This window comes from Eschrichtius robustus, chromosome 3, assembly GCF_028021215.1.
Source record: "Eschrichtius robustus isolate mEscRob2 chromosome 3, mEscRob2.pri, whole genome shotgun sequence".
NCBI lineage: Eukaryota > Metazoa > Chordata > Mammalia > Artiodactyla > Eschrichtiidae > Eschrichtius > Eschrichtius robustus.
In genome coordinates this window covers 117,476,785-117,498,932 of record NC_090826.1, presented here as the reverse complement: position 1 = coordinate 117,498,932, position 22,148 = coordinate 117,476,785, and the positions used below count along the sequence as shown (strand labels likewise).

General features: G+C 38.0%; 1 protein-coding gene across 1 annotated transcript in view; it reads left to right on the top strand.

The window, feature by feature from the left end:
• Window positions 1-8,253: 8,253 nt before the first annotated feature.
• CD84 (CD84 molecule) overlaps window positions 8,254-22,148 on the top strand; it is a 36,819-nt gene continuing 22,924 nt past the window's right edge. Inside the window, exon 1 of the mRNA XM_068538311.1 lies at window positions 8,254-8,299. Within this exon, the coding sequence (XP_068394412.1) occupies window positions 8,254-8,299 (46 nt within the window). The remainder of the gene's footprint in view (window positions 8,300-22,148) is intronic.

Sequence of the window (22,148 nt, the reverse complement as noted above, 5' to 3'; positions counted from 1 at the left end):
CATTCACGTTTAAGGTAATTATCGATATGTATGTTCCTATGACCATTTTCTTAATTGTTTTGGGTTTGTTTTTGTAGGTCCTTTTCTTCTCTTGTGTTTCCCACTTAGAGAAGTTCCTTTAGCATTTGTTGTAGAGCTGGTTTGGTGGTGCTGAATTCTCTTAGCTTTTGCTTGTCTGTAAAGCTTTTGATTTCTCCATCAAATCTAAATGAGATCCTTGCCGGGTAGAGTAATCTTGGTTGTAGGTTCTTCCCTTTCATCACTTTAAGTATATCATGCCACTCCCTTCTGGCTTGCAGAGTTTCTGCTGAGAAATCAGCTGTTAACCTTATGGGAGTTCCCTTGTATGTTATTTGTCGTTTTTCCCTTGCTGCTTTCAATAATTTTTCTTTGTCTTTCATTTTTGCCACTTTGATTACTATGTGTCTCGGCGTGTTTCTCCTTGGGTTTATTCTGTATGGGACTCTCTGCGCTTCCTGGACTTGGTGGCTATTTCCTTTCCCATGTTAGGGAAGTTTTCGACTATAATCTCTTCAAATATTTTCTCTGGTCCTTTCTCTCTCTCTTCTCCTTCTGGGACCCCTATAATGCGAATGTTGTTGCGTTTAATGTTGTCCCAGAGGTCTCTTAGGCTGTCTTCATTTCTTTTCATTCTTTTTTCTTTAGTCTGTTCCGCAGCAGTGAATTCCACCATTCTGTCTTCCAGGTCACTTATCCGTTCTTCTGCCTCAGTTATTCTGCTATTGATTCCTTCTAGTGCAGTTTTCATTTCAGTTATTGTATTAGTCATCTCTGTTTGTTTGTTCTTTAATTCTTCTAGGTCTTTGTTAATCATTTCTTGCATCTTCTCAATCTTTGCCTCCATTCTTATTCCGAGGTCCTGGATCATCTTCACTATCATTATTCTGAATTCTTTTTCTGGAAGGTTGCCTATCTCCACTTCATTTAGTTGTTTTTCTGGGGTTTTTTCTTGTTCCTTCATCTGGTACATAGCCCTCTGCCTTTTCATCTTCTCTATCTTTCTGTAACTGTGGTTTTTGGTCCACAGGCTGCAGGATTGTAGTTTTTCTTGCTTCTGTTGTCTGCCCTCTGGTGGTTGAGGCTATCTAAGAGGCTTGATGGGAGGCTCTGGTGGTGGGTAGAGCTCTGGCAGGCAGATTCTTAACCACTGCACCACCAGGGAAGTCCCTCTTTTCTTTTCTTTCTTTCTATTTCTTTTTCTTCCTTCCTTTCTTTATCTTCTTTTTCATATGGATATTCAATTATTCTAAAATCATTTGTGGGAAAGACTGTCCTTTATGCACTTCATTTCTTCTGTGCTTTCATCAAAATCCATTTGTCCATATATGTGTGAGTCTGTTTCTGGACTCTCTATTCTGTTCCATTGATCTGTTTGTCTATCTTTAAACCAATACTACACTATTCAACTCTAAATTCATAATTATTATTGGTAGCTCTCCAATTTTGATTTTCTTTTTCATAGTTGTTTTGCCTATTTAGGTTTTTTGCATTTCCATTTTAGAATCAGCTTGTAAATTTCTGTTAAAAATCCTGCTGGTTATGAATAACTATACAACTACAAATTAGACAACTTAGAAGAAATGAATAAATTCCTAGAAACATACAACATACAATGTACATACATACATACACATTCTTTCTTCATCATGAAGAAATAGAAAGTCTGAACAGACAAATAGTGAATAAGGAGATTGAATTAGTAATCAACAATCTCCCAACACATAAAACCCCAGGACCAGATGACTTCACTGGTGAACTCTTCCAAGCATTAAAAGAAGAATTAATATCAATCCTCAATCTCTTCCAAAAAATAGAAGAAGAGAGAATACTTCCAAACTCATTTTACAAAGTCAGTATTACCCTGATACCAAAACCAGACAAGGACACTACAAGAAAAGAAAATTACAGACCAATATCCCTGATGAACATAGATGCAAAATTCCTCAACAAAATTTTAGAAAACGAATTCAACAATACATTAAAAAGATCATACACCATGACCAGGTGGGATTTATCCCTGGAATTCAAGGATGGCTTAACATCTGCAAATCAGTCAGTGTGATACATCACATTAATAGAGTGAAAAGTAAAAATAATATGATCATTTCAGTAGATGAAAAATTATTTGGAAAAATTGTCATTAATTCATGATAAAAATTTTCCAAAAAATGGGTATAGAGCGAATGTACCTTAACATTATAGAGGCCATATATGACAAGCCCACAGCTAGTGTCATACTCAACAGTAAAAACATAAGTTCCTCTAAAATCAGGAACAAGACAAGAATGTCCACTCTCACCACTTTTATTCAACATAGTACTAGAAAACTTAATACTAGCCAGAGTATTTAGACAAGAAAAAAAAATAAAGGCATTCCAATTGAAAAGGAAAAAGTAAAGTTCTCTCTGTTTGCAGATGACATAATATATGTAGAAAACCCTAAAGACTTCACCAAAAAACTCTTAGAAGTAAGAAGCAAATTCAGTAAAGATGCAGGGTACAAAACTAATATACAAAAATCATTTGCACTTATATACACTAATAAACTATCAGAAAGAGAAATTAAGAAAACAATCTCATTTACAATTGAATCAAAAAGAATAAAATATCTAGGAATAAATTTAATTAAGGAGGTGAAATGTCTATACACAAAAACTATAAGACATTGATGAAAGAAAGTGAAGAAGACACAAATTAATGAAAATGTATTCCATGTCCATGAATTAGGAGAATGAATAGTTAAAATGCCCATACCACCCAAAGCAAACAATAGAGTCAATGCAATCCCTATGAAAATTCCAATGGCATTTTCACAGAAATAGAAAAAGCAATATAAAATTTATATGAAACCAAAAAACACCCAGAATAGCCAAAGCAATTCTGAGAAAGAAAAGCAAATCTGAAGCATTACAAGTCCTGTTTTCAAACTATATTGCAAAGCTATAGTAATCAAAACAGTCTGATATTGGCATAAAAACAGACACATAGATTAATAGAACAGAATAAAGAGCTTAGAAATAAACTTTATGGCCAATTACTTTGTAACAAAGGAGCCAAGAATGTGCAATTAGGGAAGGATAGTCTCTTCAATAAATTGTATTGGGAAAACTCGATATTCACATGCACAAAAATGAAACTGGACCCCTATTTTACACCATACACAAAAATCAACTCAAAATGGATTAAAATGTAAAACCTGAAACCATAAAACTCCTGGAAAGAAGCATAGGCAGTAAGCTCCTTGACAGCAGTCTTGGCAATGATTTCTTGGATTTGACACCAAAAGCAAAGGCAACAAAAGAAAAAAAAATTAAAAAGTTGGACTCATCAAACTAAAAAGCTTCTGCACAGTGAAGGAAATCATCAACAAAATGCAAAGATAGCCTAAGGAATTCGAGAAAATATTTGCAAAACACATATATTTTAAGGGATTAGTATCGAAAACATGTAAAGAACTCATATGAGTCAATAGCAAAAAACCCCAAACAATTCAATTTAAAAATAGGCAGAGGTACTAACTAGACATTTATCCAAAAATGGCATACAAAAGGCAAACATGTACATGAAAATGTGCTCAACCATATCTTGTATTTTCACAGTAAGAACCTTTGCTGCAAGCAGTTTCATCACAGCAGTTTTGTTGCCCAACTAGTTAGCCATAAGGCAATTTTGCCATAAAAGAAAATAACAGAAACAAATCAGGGTTTCCCTGGTGGTGCAGTGGTTGAGAATCTGTCTGCTAATGCAGGGGACACGGGTTCGAGACCTGGTCTGGGAAGATCCCACACGCCACGGAGCAATTGGTCCCATGAGCCACAACTACTGAGCCTGCGCTTCTGGAGCCTGTGCTCCGCAACAAGAGAGGCCACAATAGTGAGAGGCCTGTGCACCACGATGAAGAGTGGCCCCCGCTTGCCGCAACTGGAGAAAGCCCTTGCACAGAAATGAAGACCCAACACAGCCAAAAATAAATAAATAAATAAATAAATTTAAAACAAACAAACAAACAAAAAACCGCAAATGAGTTTAAAAAAAAATCAAATAAAAGACGGACATAAAAAGGACATAATGAAACATGAAAAATTAATAACAAAACATTTAAAAGATTTTATTGTGAAACAAATGAACCTGTCTATGAAACAGAAACAGACTCACAGACATAGAGAACAGACTTGTGGTTGCCAAAGGGGAGGGGGAGTGGGAGAGGGCTGAACTGGGAGTTCAGGGTTAGCAAATGCAAACTATTATATGTAGAATGGATTAAAAAAAAAGGTCCTGCTGTATAGCACAGGGAGCTATATTCAATATCCTGAGATAAACCACATGGAAAAGAATACAAAAATGAATTATATATATATATATTTATATAAAATCATATATATATATATAAAATTTTTCTGTACAGCAGAAATTAACACAACATTGTAAATCAACTACACTTCAATTAAAAATATTTTATTGTGGAAAATAAAAATACAAAAATATTTGAAAACATTTTAAATATGTGTAGATTCATAATTGTAGCTGTATTCAGGTATATCTTAAAGAGAAGGATAATACTTCCTTTCTCAAGGTCAGTCATTAAGGATTCAGGATCTAATGTTGGATGTTTAAGTTGTTTATAATATAAGAAAGTCTGCTGTAAATCTCTTCAGATTTCCCTAGAAGTAAAATGAACAGATAAGGAATGCTGTTATCTCTTATCAATGCATATAACCTATACAACTGGTAGGACACATCTGGACTACATTTAAATGTTCCATCACATGCCCAGTCCTCATATTTCACCAAATCATCTAAGCCAGATTCTGTGCCAAATGCAAAATTCTACATCACATTGTCCACTATCAAGTAGAAAAAATTTCCACTATTTTCAAGAAACTTATACTCATCAGGAATCTTGTAATTTGGCAGGGGTAGGGAAAGTTTGATTCTTCTGTCGTCTCCAACATCTAATATTGCTTGATACATTTGGTAAAGATGAGATTAGAGAACAAGTGGTTGTATCTAAATCAGGTAAAGAATTGATAATTAATGCTCTTGAAGACTGTTGTGAATTACTAACCATCTCTTTCATATTTGCTATAGCGTGGTAAACTTTTGGTTTTGATGGAGGGAGGGATGACTGTGCTCACCAAAGGATTTTTCAATTTTAGTTTTTTCCACAGGTTTTCTCAGGATAGTATAGTAATCATCACAGTGATTATGAAGAACTAGGCTATAGTAGGGTCTACATGTTTGTAATTATTTCTTGTTTAATATAATTACAGCATTTTATTATATGTATTTAGAGAAATTTATATACTAAATAAAACAAGTGTCTTACAATGTTCAAAAACAAAAAAACCTACTGGGATTTTGAGTGGGATTTTGTTGGATCTATAGATCAATCTGGGGAGAACTAACATCTTAACAATATTGAATCTTCCAACACATCAATAGGCATTCCTTCCCACTTATTGCTAGTTTCCAGTGTCTTTTGTCAGATTTATCCTTAAGCTTTCATCAAATTTATCTGTAAATATTTCATATTTTTGATCCCCTCTCTACTTCAGTTTGAATAGTTTTTATTGTCTTGACGTTCACTGACCCTTTCTTCTGCAGTGCTTATTCTGATATTAAGTCCATCTAATTAAATTTTGTTTCATATATCATATTTTTACACTTTAGAATTTCCAGTTGGTTCTTCGTTGGGATTTTGATTTCTCTCCGGAAACAGGCCATCTTTTCAAAGTTTCAACACATTTTCCTGTAAATTCTTCAAAATATTTACAGCAGTTGTTTTAAAGTCTTTACCTGCTATTTCTCAAACCTGCTCATCTGTGGTTTATTTCTATTGATTTAGCTTTCTTCTGATTATGAATCACATTTTCTTGCTTCTGAACAATTCTCATAATTTTTATTGTATTCAAATAGTTGTATAAAAGAATAATATATTGTTAAGTATAATGCTTTTTTTTTGGTTTTACTTTATTTATTTCCCTAGGAATGCAATCCCTTCCCTCTGCCTGGCATTTTGAGTGAGAAGGTGATCATTAATATTCTCCTTAGAATTAAATTGAGCTGGGATAGTGTCATAGCTTTAATTAGATTGAGTTCACTTACAATTAGCCTAACCCCCAACCTCCTTCACCACCACTGCCTTTCAGATCTTATTAATATTTGAAGTGGGAAGGGGTTGGGCTGTAGTTTCATTATTTTTGGTTCACTTTTATATTAAAACTCCAACTACATGTGTCATACAATCTGCCTCTGTCTTCCAGATCCTTCTCAGTGCCACTTTCTCAGCAAAATTCTGGAGGGCATGGGAAATGTTGGACAAAAAGAATTTGTTTTTGCACTGGAGGCTTTTCCAGATTCCAGCTTGTCCTGCCAGCCCACAGAGTCACCTAAGTTTTATCTAATTTGCCTGTCTTCTCAAAGTTTCTGTCTGTGGCAGACTCTCTCTTCTATTGGTCTGTACCCCAGACCAGCCTCCTGCCCCAGATCTCAAGCTATTTGGCTCTTTGCTCATCTACAAAGGGCACATCAAGAGAAGAAGTCTCAAAAGCTAGTATCTTCTTGATAAAAAAAAAAATACACTATTGTGTGGCAGGTTAAGGCTGAAAGACAGAGATAAGACACTGGTTCAAGCTTAAGAGAATATAAGTCCTTGAATAAGATACCAATATAGGAGTTCTTGTCTATGGCCATACCACCCTGAATGTGCCCTATCTCATCCAATAAAGGAGTTCTAAAGACATACACATGAGACCAAACAAGAGTTTTAAATGCAAGAGAAGAAGAAACATTTTTTCAGAGAATGAAGAAGGGAAAAAGAGGATACAAAGTCAGGTTTCCAGCAGCTCTTGGCAACTTCATAGTCTTTCTTCCTTCTCTGTACAACTAATACAAGATAGATGTGTTTTTGCAAATGTATTAATTATATATTTCAGGAAGATATGCTTGCTAAAACTGTGACAGTAATATGGTTTTATCTTGTGAAAGAAAATAATAAAATTAGGAAATTTTATTTTTATTTTAATCCTTCTTTGGTCTCAGCTTCCCAGTTCACTATATCTACATAAAGGCACTCAACTATTCAATATTGAATAAGTATATATGGAGAATTATGAGCAGGATTGTTCTATGAATGACTCCAGTTGCTCAGGACCCCTGGAAATGAGCTAGCTGGCTGAGGTAAAGGCTGCATAAAATCTTACTTCCCCAGGTCTCAGGACCTATCTCCCCAGTTTTCCTAGCACTCCCCAAAACAGCTGGGTCCAAGTTCAAACTGCTTGGCATCTGGTCCCAAATATTTACTCACATTACCACTCTCCAACACACCCCACACAGACAAGGCCCTTGTTATACTTCTAACAGGGATTGGCTAGGAGCATAACTAGAGAAGTATCCTAGAAGTATACTAGAGAACAGTCCTGTGTTACATCTAGCTCAATCATAACATAATTATACAAATTATACATTATATACATTATTTATGTATATACATATATACATTACAATGTATAATATAATTTATATATTTATATATAACTATATATTATCTGATAATATACATTATATTACTATTACATATAATATAATTATTATACAGTATAAATAATTTTACAGTTATATACAATTATGCAATTATATAATAGAATTATACATAATTATTATTACATGCAACTATAATTATGTAATATTAACTGCTACCACTTATTAAGCTCCTATAGTGTTAACACATTCTTCCTATTCATAATCCCTACCACCTTTCTCCTAATAATGTTAACTTACTCTTCAGACCTGACTCAGCTTGGTTGTCGGTTCCTTCAGGAAGGCTTCCCTACACTGTCCTAGTCTGGGTTAGAAGTCCCCACTGCCCTCTCAGTTCCCGTTATTTTCTCTTCGGCAACACTTATCGCACTATATTGCCTGTTAATATTGATCTCCCCAACAAGGATATGAGCTCCATGAAAGGAGGGTGATCAACTGCTTTGTTGCTCTTTATATTGCCAGTGCCCAGAAGAGTGTCTGGCACATAGTAGGCATTCAATAAATATTTGTTGAAGAAATAATTAATTATACAATAGACAAAAAAAAAAAAAAAAACTAGCATGTCCTTCATCAGCTAACTCACTTCCTTTCTTCAATGTGTTCTATAAAAAGGGGCATGAAAACAGAAGTGAGACTGATTCTCTGCAGGAAGAGAGCCTTACTTTTGCACAGAAGTTTATACTCTGGAAGAAGATGGCTCTTCACCACCTATGGATCTTGCTCCTTTGCCTACAAACCTGTGAGTTCTGACCCTTGCTGATCCCCTCCTAATTTTCTGTTGTTTTAGAAATTTCCCTTAAGGAAGACATTGAAATGCCCTTTTGATCTGCTTTAGCAGAAACACACTGGGTCTCAAAAAGGATCCAACTGACTGGGGAGAGACCTAAGATCCAAACCTAACTGTTTTTCAGCTTTAGAGTTTATATTTCTGAATTTTATTTGTATTCAGTCTCTAAAGATCTGAGACAAACCCTTCTACTCAGAAGAGTCAGCACATGGTATACCTGCCCAGAAAACCAACAGAGGAATAGATAATCCAAAACCTTCAAAAACTTAAAAGCAATTTGTTTTTGGTGTTGGAATGTGTTATATAGATTTTAACAGAGATAGACCCCTCTCAATTATTTCATTGCTCCAGCAGATTAGAGAGATGCATGACTATAATTGTCATTGTAAAAACTTCATCTCTATAAGCCCCCTTTATTTTCAAAGCAAATTCAGAGCTATTACTCTGCTTCTGTCCTCCAAAAACCCTAAAATAAATGGAGAAGAGATTATTATCCCTGTTTTACAAATAAGTTAGTTCTCAAAAAAGAAACAGAGACGTTGAACTGAAAATTCTCTTTTTCTTACTTATGGCTTAACAGTAAAGTATAAAGGTCAAATGAATATTGGTTGTTGTTAGTACAAAGAAAACTATGTAACATTAACATAGTTCTAGGAGTGTTTTGTCATTGCATATATTATCTCATTGAATCCTAACAATTGCCTTATTTACGTAAAAACTGACTATATTTGGCATTTCTAAATCTACTTATAGTGTCTCTTACCAGCTTTGGAAATGCACTAGCAAATTCCTGGCATGGGTTAGAACACAGAGAATCTAGTGGGTTAGGATTTCTTGAAAAGGTAGAATCCATGCACCTTGGTCTCTCTGGTTCTTTAACCATTTAAAGCTGTGGCTCATTTAATGTGAGCTTCATAGAGATTGAATCCACTGGGCAGGCCAAGTTTTTAGAGCCTATGTTAGTCATCCTGACATACAAGTAAAAAATGCAAGTAGATGGGGAAAAAAGTTGGATAGAACCTAAGTGTAAATCTAGGGATGTCCCCAATCTTCCAAAGAAGGGCTGGACAGGGTGGTACTTGATACCACTTAACTTGGAAAGCATTTTACAATTTTTATGCCCACATTCTTATGTGATACCTACTAAAATCATTTAAATAAGCAAGATAGATATTATTAATTCCATTATGCAAAAAAAGTGTAATCTAAGATTCAAGTCAAACAATTCACCTGAAATTTCACAACCTGAAATTGGTAGAGCTGGAAATGGATGTTTGTTCTGTTAACCCCAGGGCTATAGTTCTTTCTGCTCCACACTTTTCTGACCTCTTCACTCATTCAGTTTCTGTGTCCTTGATACTCTTCAAAGGGCAATACATGCTATGATGAAAGGCAGCTCTAAGATACACTTGCCTCATCTACTGAAACTGAAATCGAAGTTGTCAAATCAGCTAGCAGTGAATCATTCATCCATTAGCTTTAGGACTTTGGGAAAGTTATATAAACTCCACCTGTTGTCGGGAAGGGGAATATTTCCCCTCTTCCCCCTCTTGAGTGCTTGTGGCTGGACTAATAATAAAATTGACACAAGACAGATTATAGGAGAAAAGAGACAAATTTTAATTTGTGCACACAGAAGTCTCTTAGAAATTAGACCTAACAAGTGGCCAACACAAACAGCTTTTATACTTTTTAGACAAAGAAAAAATAAACTTGTGAAGAATCAACAGGACAAAGAAACTTAGGCTTTGGGTGCTCAATCAGTGAAGAATGTAAACAGAGTTTGGGCTTGGAGTAGTAAATTAAAGTAACAAGGTTTGTTTATACAAGCTTCTTGCCCCAAATTCCCTGTCTCTGGCGATAAGGATGTCCTTGTACCTCCAGATATAGGGAGTGCACCTTTCACATGGGATATTTATTTTCTGCTTTCAGGGGGACAGAGAAGAGTCAGAGTTTCCCTCTTGCATTGGCTGCTTCTTAAGGAACTTCAATTCAAAATAATCAACATAGGGAGTTCCCTGGTTGCCTAATGGTTAGAATTCCGGGCTTTCACTGCCATGGCCCAGGTTCAGTCCCTGGTAGGGGAACTGAGATCCCTGCAAGTGGCACAGCCAAAAAGTAATAATAATAATCAATATGCCATTGTGGCATATTTGGGAGCAGCCCATCCTGGGCCCCAAAAATGTTATTTAGACTTCAAAATGGGAGAACTATTAGTACAATAGGATTGTTTTGAGAACCAAAATGATAATCCATGTACAACACTTGGCACAGTATCTGAATGTAGTAGGTGCTTAACAAATATTAGCTAATGCTGTTGTTTTTCACACTTGCTTTTCACATGGTTTGAGGAGGAGCCAGGGCTTTCTTGCACTGAGATCCTGGGTGAGACTCCTCTGTTTAGGATGATCCAAGGAACATGAGCAGATGAAAAGATGGTGGGAATTTGAGCTTAGGTGTGGGCTTTTGGGGTTCCATAAGAGAAAACCAGGGATGAAATATTCATTTTGTCAGGGATCCATAAATGAGAGATGGGGACTTGTTTTTATAGCAGTAAAACTAAAAGTACTTTCAGGTACAATTTGCCTTTGCTGAATGGATCTCTTTACCTTTTAAAGTTTATTCCACCAACATTTCCTGAGTCAAAAATATACCTGAAATCCCTCCTGCTGCTATTCCTGACAAAGTTGGTCCCTTATATTTAGCACTGGGCTTAGACATCAACACTGACTTTACTTACTTCCCTGGAATTCAGAGCAGTGGAAGCAGCTGAAATGCAGTGGGAAAAGGGGGTTGGAAATCCCATTTTCCCTTGAAATCACTGAAATAAGAGGAGTCTGAATGTGCAAAGCTCATGACCATTCCATGTTGGAAAAGTTTTCTCTAAGAACCAAGACTCACAGTCTTATGCTCTGTAATCTCAGCTTCCTCATCGTGACCTGTGAACACTGTGACTCTGACTGTCCCTCCAAGTATTCTACTAGCCACCTACCCTTTGGGGTAGAAAACAAGAATCTACCACTTTTGCTTCATGCCCCTCTATGAGTTCTTTCTCATACTCCTTTAATTCTTCCTTTTCTCCACACCTTTCTCACTTCTCTATCTTCAGCCCCTCCACTTGCTCCCTTCTCCTCTCTCCTGTCAATAATAGTAATAGGGGGGCTTCCCTGGTGGCGCAGTGGTTGAGAATCTGCCTGCTAATGCAGGGGACACGGGTTCGAGCCCTGGTCTGGGAAGATCCCACATGCCACGGAGCAACTAGGCCCGTGAGCCACAACTGCTGAGCCTGCGCGTCTGGAGCCTGTGCTCCGCAACAAGAGAGGCCGCGACAGTGAGAGGCCCGTGCACCGCGATGAAGAGTGGCCCCCGCTCGCCGCAACTAGAGGAAGCCCTCGCGCAGAAACGAAGACCCAACACAGCCAAAAATTAATTAATTAATTAATTAATAATTAAAAAAAATAATAGTAATAATTAACCATTTATGAAGCAATCATTACATGTCTGGCATTACTCTAAGTAACGTACGTTTGTTATTTTGTCTAATCCTCACAACACCTTATGAGATGGATACTATTAATATCCCAATTTACAGATGAAGACATTGACACAGAAAATCAGAAGTCATTTAACCAAAAAGTGGGGGATGTATGATTTGAACTCCAGTGTCTTTAGGCTTAATCACTGAGCAGTGCTGCCTTCACCCACTTTGATGCTGAAGTAGAATTGTCCCTGAGATTGATGGTTATCCCACTTTGGGATTTATCATGAATGGTGATTTATTCCCAACAAGAAAGGATTATTCAGCAGAGGCTGGGCCTATCTCTATACCTTCCTACAGAGGAGGATGGGGGTTAGAGGCCAGGCCTTTGCCAATAACAGAGGTTTAGGCAGGCCAGCAAGGCAGAATATCCAAGGAAATGACCATATCCAGACATGGTTCAGGTATCATTCACATGAACATGGTTATGTGTTGACTTGAATTTGCTTTTTCACAACAAACAAGGGTCCAGTATCAACAAGGTCTTGATGCCTTATTGAACGTAGAGCACAGTCATGGTGTGTTCCAGCAGGTGATACTTAAAAGTACAAGAGAAGTGAATGGGCCCCTCTGGATATCTGTTCCTGGATAAGTAGGCCCCAAACATCATGCTGGGGGTTAGAGACAGGACTTCATGCCTGGAGAAGGGTCTTGGCAAGAGTCAACTTGCCACCAGTCCCAAGTCCTAATAAAGAGGGGCCTTCAAGATAAAGACAAAGCCTCTGTTCTAGAAAGCGATTTGAGCAGACTACTACCATAGACACTCAGAAAGGGCTTAAAAGCAAAAGCCCAAACTAACACACCATTGTAAAGCAATTATACTCCAATAAAGTTTTTAAAAATAAAAACTACTATGTATACAACAGACAAGCAAAAGGTGTATTGTATAGCACAGGGAAATATAGCCATTATTTTCTAATAATTTTAAATGGAATATAATCGATAAAAATATTGAAAAAATAAATAAAGCAAATCATTGTAAAGATTCAATGATACAGAGCTTAGCACAAATGTCTGGCACATAGTAAGTGCTCAATAAATATTGGCTATTGTTCAAAAAAAAAAAAAAAAAGCAAAAGCCCAGTTATAGACAAGAAAAAATATATTAAGTATGGGGAAAACTAGGTGTCAGGACATTAGCTTAACAATCCAGTCTCCAAGTAGAGGCTCGAAGCTGCATCCTTGTGACAACACGGGACTCCAGTAGAGGGAGTAGTGACCCACCACACCAACCCAATCCACAAAGCAGCCCTAGAGATCAATACGGTGACCCACAAAGCAGCCAGAGTGCCTTCACAACAAGACCCCAAAAGTCAGTGCTAGGCCACTTGGGCTACTCAAGTATTTCCTAAATCAAACCTTTCTTCTCTTGAACCTAAGAGAAGGATGAATCTGTAAGTTTGGGGGTATCTAAACTCATCTATGTGGAAGTTGGAAAAGAAGGAGTTGTGAACAATCAATTGGGGGGCTGATGTTAGTAGAGGTATGTACCCGCATTTCCTTTGTTATACTCGACTTTTGATTATATGCTTATAGTGCCGAGTAGTGATAAAACAGTGGGTGGCCAGGACCCCATCTCTGTTTTGAGAATCTGTGTGTGTGTGTGTGTGTGTGTGTGTGTGTGTGTGTTTTGCAGAAGTGGATTCAAGTCAACCCAAATGTCAATAAAGATAATATAAAGTAAAAAAAAAAAAAAAATCCAGCAGAAAATAACATACTATTGATGGGGGTGGTAGATTCCTTTTTTTTAAAACCTCATAACCAAGGACTTTCCATCCTCATGCAGAATGACACAAAACTTCTGGCTGCTAACACTTTGTTTCCTCTTTGCTACTTCCCTTCACTCAGAATAACTGCTTACAACCACCTCTTTTCTGGGTGCCATTGGGTGGTGCTACGTCTGGTCACCCTTCCAGGCCTGCAATATTCAAGGAGACAGTGAATGGGAGAAGAGGAGGGGAAGGTTAGCTGGAGTCAAAAAAAGGACAAGAAATACTGACTTGAAGAATCCTAAAGAAGTGAGGGGGTTTGGCTCACTATTAAGCAAAAATCTACCCTTTCTTATTTCCACTCCCATGAATAGCTTCATGTTGGCCTTCTCTAACATCTCCCCAATACTGCAGCTCTTCTTTTGGAACACATAAGAGTTGTCTGGGGGTATTATCTTAATCTCTGTAATAGTACTTTCGTTTTACATAACAAACGCACATGGTGCCTAGTATATGCCAGGTACTTTTCCAATAGGTTTACAAATATTAACTTTAACTCTCATAACGCTTCTATGAAGTAAGTGCTGCTATTAGTCTATTGGCTTCATTTAGAAGCTGATAAAACTGAGACACAGAGAGGTGGTTAAATTTCCCAAGGTCTCATGGCTAGAACTTGGCAGAAGCAGGATTCAAGCTCAGGCAGTCTGGATCTTCATCACTAAGTCATGGTGCCTGACACGGGGGCAGAAAGAGGGTGCTCCTCATGGCAAGACTCCCTTTGGGGTCTCTAGATTCTTCTCTGTTGATATATACACCTGAGAGCACTCTAGTGTCATTTTTTTTAAATTGAATTTATTTTTTTATACAGCCGGTTCTTATTAGTCAGCAATTTTATACACATCAGTGTATACATGTCAATCCCAATCGCCCAATTCAGCACACCACCATCCCCACACCCCCGCGGCTTTCACCCCTTGGTGTCCATACGTTTGTTCTCTACATCTGTGTCTCAACTTCTGCCCTGCGAACCGGTTCATCTGCACCATTTTTCTAGGTTCCATATACATGCATTAATATACGATATTTGTTTTTCTCTTTCTGACTTACTTCACTCTGTATGACAGTCTCTAGATCCATCCACGTCTCAACAAATGACTCAATTGCGTTCCTTTTTATGGCTGAGTAATATTCCATTGTATATATGTACCACATCTTCTTTATCCATGCATTTGTCGATGGGCATTTAGGTTGCTTCCATGACCTGGCTATTGTAAATAGTGCTGCAATGAACATTGGGGTGCATGTGTCTTTTTGAATTATGGTTTTCTCAGGGTACATGCTCAGTACTGGGATTGCTGGGTCATATGGTAATTCTATTTTTAGTTCTTTAAGGAAACTCCATACTGTTCTCCATAGTGGCTGTATCAATCTCCATTCCCACCAACAGTGCAAGAGGGTTCCCTTTTCTCCACACCCTCTCCAGCATTTGTTGTTTGTAGATTTTCTGATGATGCCCATTCTAACAGGAGTGAGGTGATACCTCATTGTAGTTTTGATTTGCCTTTCTCTAATAATTAGTGATGTTGAGCAGCTTTTCATGTGCTTCTTGGCCATCTGTATCTCTTCTTTGGAGAAATGACTATTTAGGTCTTCTGCCTATTTTTCTTTTTGTTTTGTTTTGTTTTGTTTGTTTGTTAATTTTTATTTATTTATTTATTTGTGGCTGTGTTGGGTCTTCGTTTCTGTGCGAGGGCTTTCCCTAGTTGTGGCAAGTGGGGGCCACTCTTCATCGCGGTGCACGGGCCTCTCGTTATCGCGGCCTCTCTTGTTGCGGAGGACAGGCTCCAGACGCACAGGCTGAGTAATTGTGGCTCACGGGCCTAGTTGCTCCGTGGCATGTGGGATCTTCCCAGACCAGGTCTCGAACCCGTGTCCCCTGCATTGGCAGGCAGATTCTCAACCACTGCATCACCAGGGAAGCCCCTTCTGCCCATTTTTGGATTGGGTTGTTTGTTTCTTTAATATTGAGCTGCATGAGCTGTTTATATATTTTGGAGATTAATCCTTTGTCAGTTGCTTCATTTGCAAATATTTTCTCCCATTCTGAGGGTTGTCTTTTCTTCTTGTTTATGGTTTCCTTTGCTGTGCAAAAGCTTTGAAGCTTCATTAGGTCCCATTTGTTTATTTTTGTTTTTATGTCCATTACTCTAGGAGGTGGATCCAAAAAATCTTGCTGTGATTTATGTCAAAGAGTGTTCTTTCTATGTTTTTCTCTAAGAGTTTTATAGTGTCTGGTCTTACATTTAGGTCTCTAATCCATTTTGAGTTTATTTTTGTGTATGGTGTTAGGGAGTATTCTAATTTCATTCTTTTACATGTAGCTGTCCAGTTTTCCCGGCACCACTTATTGAAGTGACTGTCCTTTCTCCATTGTATATCCTTGCCTCCTTTGTCATAGATTAGTTGACCATAGGTGTGTGGGTTTATCTCTGGGCTTTCTGTCTTGTTCCATTGATCTATGTTTCTGTTTCTGTGCCAGTACCATATTGTCTTGATTACTGTAGCTTTGTACTATAGTCTGAAGTCAAGGAATCTGATTCCCCCTGCTCCGTTTTTTCCCTCAAGACTGCTTTGGCTATTCGGGGTCTTTTGTGTCTCCATACAAATTTTAAGATTTTTTGTTCTAGTTCTGTAAAAAATGCCATTGGTAATTTGATAGGGATTGCATTGAATCTGTAGGTTGCTTTGGGTAGTATAGTCATTTTCCCAATATTGATTCTTCCAATCCAAGAACATGGTATATCTCTCCATCTGTTGGTATCATCTTTAATTTCTTTCATCAGTGTCTTATAGTTTTCTGCACACAGGTCTTTTGTGTCCCTAGGTAGGTTTATTCCTAGGTATTTTATTCTTTTTGTTACAATGGTAAATGGGAGTGTTTCCGTAATTTCTCTTTCAGAATTTTCATCATTAGCGTATGGGAGTGCAAGAGTTCTAATTTCTCTTGTGGTCAGAAAAGATGCTAGATATGATTTCAATTTTCTTAACTTTACTGAGGCTTGATTTGTGACCCAAGATGTGATCTATCCTGGAGAATGTTCCATGCGCACTTGAGAAGAAAGTGTAATCTGCTGTTTTTGGATGGAATGTCCTATAAATAGCAATTAAATCTCTCTGGTCTATTGTGTCATTTAAAACTTCTGTTTCCTTATTTATTTTCATTTTGGATGATCTGTCCATTGGTGCAAGTGAGGTGTTAAAATCCCCCACTATTATTGTGTTACTGTCGATTTCCTCTTTTATAGCTGTTAGCAGTTGCCTTATGTATTGAGGTGCTCCTATGTTGGGTGCATATATATTTATAATTGTTATATCTTCTTCTTGGATTGATCCCTTGATCATTATGTAGTGTCTTTCCTTGTCTCTTGTAACATTCTTTATTTTATAGTCTATTTTATCTGATATGAGTATAGCTACTCCAGCTTTCTTTTGATTTCCATTTGCATGGAATATCTTTTTCCATCCCCTCACTTTCAGTCTGTATGTGTCCCTAGGTCTGAAGTGGGTCTCTTGTAGACAGCATATATATGGGTCTTGTTTTTGTATCCATTCAGCAAACCTGTGTCTTTTGGTTGGAGCATTTAATGCATTCACATTTAAGATAATTATCGATATGTATGTTCCTGTAACCATTTTCTTAATCTTTTACATTTGTTTTTCTAGGTCCTTTTCTTCTCTTGTGTTTCCCACTTAGAGAACTTCCTTTAGCATTTGTTATAGATGTGGTTTGGTGGTGCTGAATTCTCTTAGCTTTTGCTTGTCTGTAAAGCTTTTGACTTCTCCATCGAATCTGAATGAGATCCTTGCTGGGTAGAGTAATCTTGGTTGTAGGTTCTTCCCTTTCATCACTTTAAGTATATCATGCCACTCCCTTCTGGCTTGTAGAGTTTCTGCTGAGAAATCAGCTGTTAACCTTATGGGAGTTCCCTTGTATGTTATTTGTCGTTTTTCCCTTGTTGTTTTCAATAATTTTTCTTTGTCTTTAATTTTTGCCAATTTGATTACTATGTGTCTCAGCGTGTTTCTCCTTGGGTTTATCCTGTATGGGACTCACTACGCTTCCTGGACTTGGGTGGCTATTTCCTTTCCCATGTTAGGGAAGTTTTCGACTATAATCTCTTCAAATATTTTCTCTGGTCCTTTCTCTCTCTCTCCTCCTTCTGGGACCCCTATAATGCAAATGTTGTTGCATTTAATGTTGTCCCAGAGGTCTCTTAGGCTGTCTTCATTTCTTTTCATTCTTTTTTCTTTATTCTGTTCTGCAGCAGTGAATTCCACCATTCTGTCTTCCAGGTCACTTATCCGTTCTTCTGCCTCAGTTATTCTGCTATTGATTCCTTCTAGTGTAGTTTTCATTTCAGTTATTGTATTGTTCATCTCTGTTTGTTTGTTCTTTAATTTTTTCTAGGTCTTTGTTAAACATTTCTTGCATCTTCTCGATCTTTGCCTCCATTCTTTTTCCGAGGTCCTGGATTATCTTCACTATCATTATTCTGAATTCTTTTTCTGGAAGGTTGCCTATCTCTACTTCATTTAGTTATTTTTCTGGGGTTTTATCTTGTTCCTTCATCTGGTACATAGCCTTCTGCCTTTTCATCTTGTCTATCTTCCTGTGAATGTTGTTTTTGTTCCACAGGCTGCAGGATTGTAGTTCTTCTTGTTTCTGCTGCCCGCCCTCTGGTGGATGAGGTTATCTAAGAGGATTGTGTAAGTTTCCTGATGGGAGGGACTGGTGGTGGGTAGAGCTGCCTAGTGTCATTTAATCTTCATAATTCCTCAAAGTGGTAAAGGAATTTTATTTCATTTACCAACTAGAATCCTGAAGTTTAGCAGGTAAGTGACTTAGTCATGGTCATTTAGCTAGTTGGCAACAGAGCCTTGACTAGAACATGTTTCTTGATCCCTAGTTCAGAACACTTTTACTAACCATGCTATGAAGCCTCAGTCTCTGGACCTATGCAATTTTTTTGTTGTTGTTAACAACATGAGAGTATTGGAATGGAAAGAAGTTACAGTTAGCCAACTGCCCCTTCTTATTAATCAGTTTACACCATGGACCTTCCACACCAAGACCCAGAGACCAGTAGAGTTATCTCTTGCCCTCACTCTCTCTCTTGCTCTGAGTTTTCTACCTTGCTTTTTATTGCTAGAAAAAGAGTAACTGTGTCAGTAGCCCCAAAAGTATTTATTCTTTCAACAAATATTTAATAATCATCCACTAATTGTTAGGGAAATACTAGTGACCAAAACAGACAAGGACTGCATGGCAATTATATTCTCATGAGGGTGCAAAGTGGGGAAGACAATAAGTAAATACGCACATACAATGCTTTAGTAGTCATAACTGCTATGAGGAAAAATAAAGTAAGGCAAGGCAATAGGGAGTGATGGGAAGGAGACTGTTACTTAAACATGGTGATTAAGAAAGCTCTCTCTGATGAGATGACATTGGAGCAGAGTTTCACGGTAAGGGAGTGCTGGAAAGAGTGTAGAAAAGGAGGACAGCAAGTACAAAATCTCTAAGGCAACAGCAGTTGGTTTGAAGAATGAGGAAGTCAGTGTGGTTGGAGTGAGTAGGGGAGAGAAGGGTAGGAGATGAGGCAGGAGGGCAGGGGCCAGACCAGACAGGATCTAGTAGACGGTGGCAAAGTATATGAAAGGAGACTAGGGAGCCCCTCAAAACCCCAAATGTACACTGTCTTTTTTTTTTTTTAAACATCTTTATTGAAGTATAATTGCTTTACAATGGTGTGTTAGTTTCTGCTTTATAACAAAGTGAATCAGTTATACATATACATATGTTCCCATATCTCCTCCCTCTTGCATCTCCCTCCCACCCTCCCTATCCCACCCCTCTAGGTGGTCACAAAGCACCAAGCTGATCTCCCTGTGCTATGCGGCTGCTTCCCACTAGCTATCTAGTTTACATTTGGTAGTGTATATATGTCCATGACACTCTCTCACCCTGTCACATCTCACCCCTCCCCCTCCCCATATCCTCATGTCCATTCTCTAGTAGGTCTGTGTCTTTATTCCCGTCTAGCCACTAGGTTCTTCATGGCCTTTTTTTTTTTCCTGTCTTTGTTTTTAATAGACTCTAAGGAGAACTATGAGGTTTAAGCCTAAACATGCTCTTTGTTGTCATCAATATTTGATATTTCAAAATCTCTTTGGATTCCACCCAACACTTCTTAGTAAGTTTCCCTTGCTCAGCTATGAAGAATTTCCCTCTATTCAGTTAATGTTCTCCTGCCTCATCAATATTTCTAACCCAGGTGAAGTTTCTGATTCTTTATTTTTTCCAAACACATTTCTTATTCTCATATTCTCTATTGCCTTCTTCCAGTCAGTGAGTCAGTGATTTTTGGCAGCTACTTTATCATGAAATGTACATTTGTAAAGTCCACCCATTCACATGGGTTCATCCAGGGGAACAGGAGTTATCACCTAATACACGAAAGATATATTAGGCTGGAAAATGTGCCCAGCTTCCCTTCCAGGAGGGGAAATCCAGCTCCAGTGAATAGCCTGTCCACAGTGCTCTCTGTCTAAGCTGGTGTCATCCTGCCCCTCTGGTCCCCTCTTCACCATAGCTACCTAGGGGTCACAGTGAACATATTTTCCCATCCAAGCCCACATCCCAGGGTTCCAGCCTTTTCTTGCCTTTGCTTCTCCTCTGGAAGTAATGCCTTTCTCCTACCCACCCCTGTTGTGGTCTGGCTATGGGAGTCAGGAAATCACAAACAGTGGGAAATGTTATAAATGTGCATCATCTCTTCTTCGTTAGGCTTCCAAGCCTGCTCAGCAGTACCTTCATCCGCTTAATCAATCTCTTGTTAACTCCCTGAGGTGTTCCCTGGAGCAGCATTTCCTCAAAATTTTTACATTCATCAAAATAATAATAGCAACTACCATTTTTATGTGCCAGGCATTGTGCTAAGTGCTCTATCTTTATAATTGCATTGAATAATTATCCACATTTTAAAGGTGAGGAACCTGAGGATCAGAGAATTTCAATAATTTTCTCAAGATAACATATGTAGGTTCAAATATACCTAGTTTCAAAACGTGTGTCCCTAACCTTTATACTTCCTAACTAGTCCCACTCTTGCCTCTTCTTATCCCCTACATTACTGAAGAGATGAAGGCCATCAACCATGACTGTCTACTATTTTATCTTCTCTACTCCAAAATGTCCACTACGTATTAAGCACCTTCTGTGTGCCCTCACAACAATTCCATGAGGCAGGCATTATTATATGCTATCTTGTAGTTATGTAATATAAGGGCCTCAGTAAATGTCAGGGATTGAATTTGAACACAGGTCCATCTGGCTCAAACCTATGTTGCCTCCACCTCACAAAGCAGCCTTTCTTCTATCACTGCTCCCAACAAGACCTCAAAATACCCGTATGCTTTCACTCATCCTTTCCTTTTTTTCTTCCACTTCAGATGAAGGCATTACCCTCCTCTGATTCAAAACCTAAACCTTTCTCTGCCCACCATTTCCATTCCATCTTTTGTTCCACACAAGCATTAGTGGCCTGTGTATCCTGCACTGTGCTAGGTGCTTGGGATTTGAAGGCAAGGTCCCTGGATTCAAGTGTTTCACAGTATCCAGAAACAGACACATGGATTCATGACTACCAGCCAGTGTGGCAAGTACTATCAGAGAGAAACACCGAACTCCATGAGTAGGAGCATGTAACCTAGAGCAGACATGATCAGGGAAATCTCTATCTTCTCTCGCTCCCTACCACACTTCCCCCACCAATACCTTCTATTTTAAAACAAAATCAAATAATTTTGCTTGACCCTCTAGCTATTATTCTATCTTATAACATTTCTTTCACTATCAAGCTTTTCCGCTTCTTTACCGCATAGTCTATCCTCAATCCTCTGTACTCTGGCCTCCATATGAATCATCCTAACTTGCACTACATTCTCAAGGGCCATCAATCAATAACCTCCTAATGGACAAATCTAGGGATCATTTTCAGTCTTTATCTTACTTGAAGACTCTGAATCATTAGACATCAGTTACAGCCCCCTTCTTGAGATTTTTTTGTCCTCCTGGGTTTCATGATATTGTCCACTATTGGTGCCTCTCTTGCCACTCCTACCACTTGGTCTATTCAGTTTCTTTTGATAGTGTCTCTTTTAGAACTGTGAGCACTGTTCACAAGGCTCAGCCTTGGACTTCAGCCAACTCTTCCTGAGTGACCCTCTTCTTCAATCATCTCCTCTCCATAGATGATTCCTAAACACTTGAATTTCAGTTTGATGGCAAATGACAGAGACTCAAAAAAAAAAAAAAAAAGAATTCCTTAAAGAAGAAAAAAGTTCATTTCTTGCTCATGTAAAATGTCTGGATTTGGCAGTTCAGTTGGTAGAATAGTTCACAAGGTCATCAGGAATCCACACTTTTTCAGTCTTCCTGCTCCACAGTTCTCAGTACTTGGCTTCCTCTTCTTGATCCAAAATGTCCAAGATC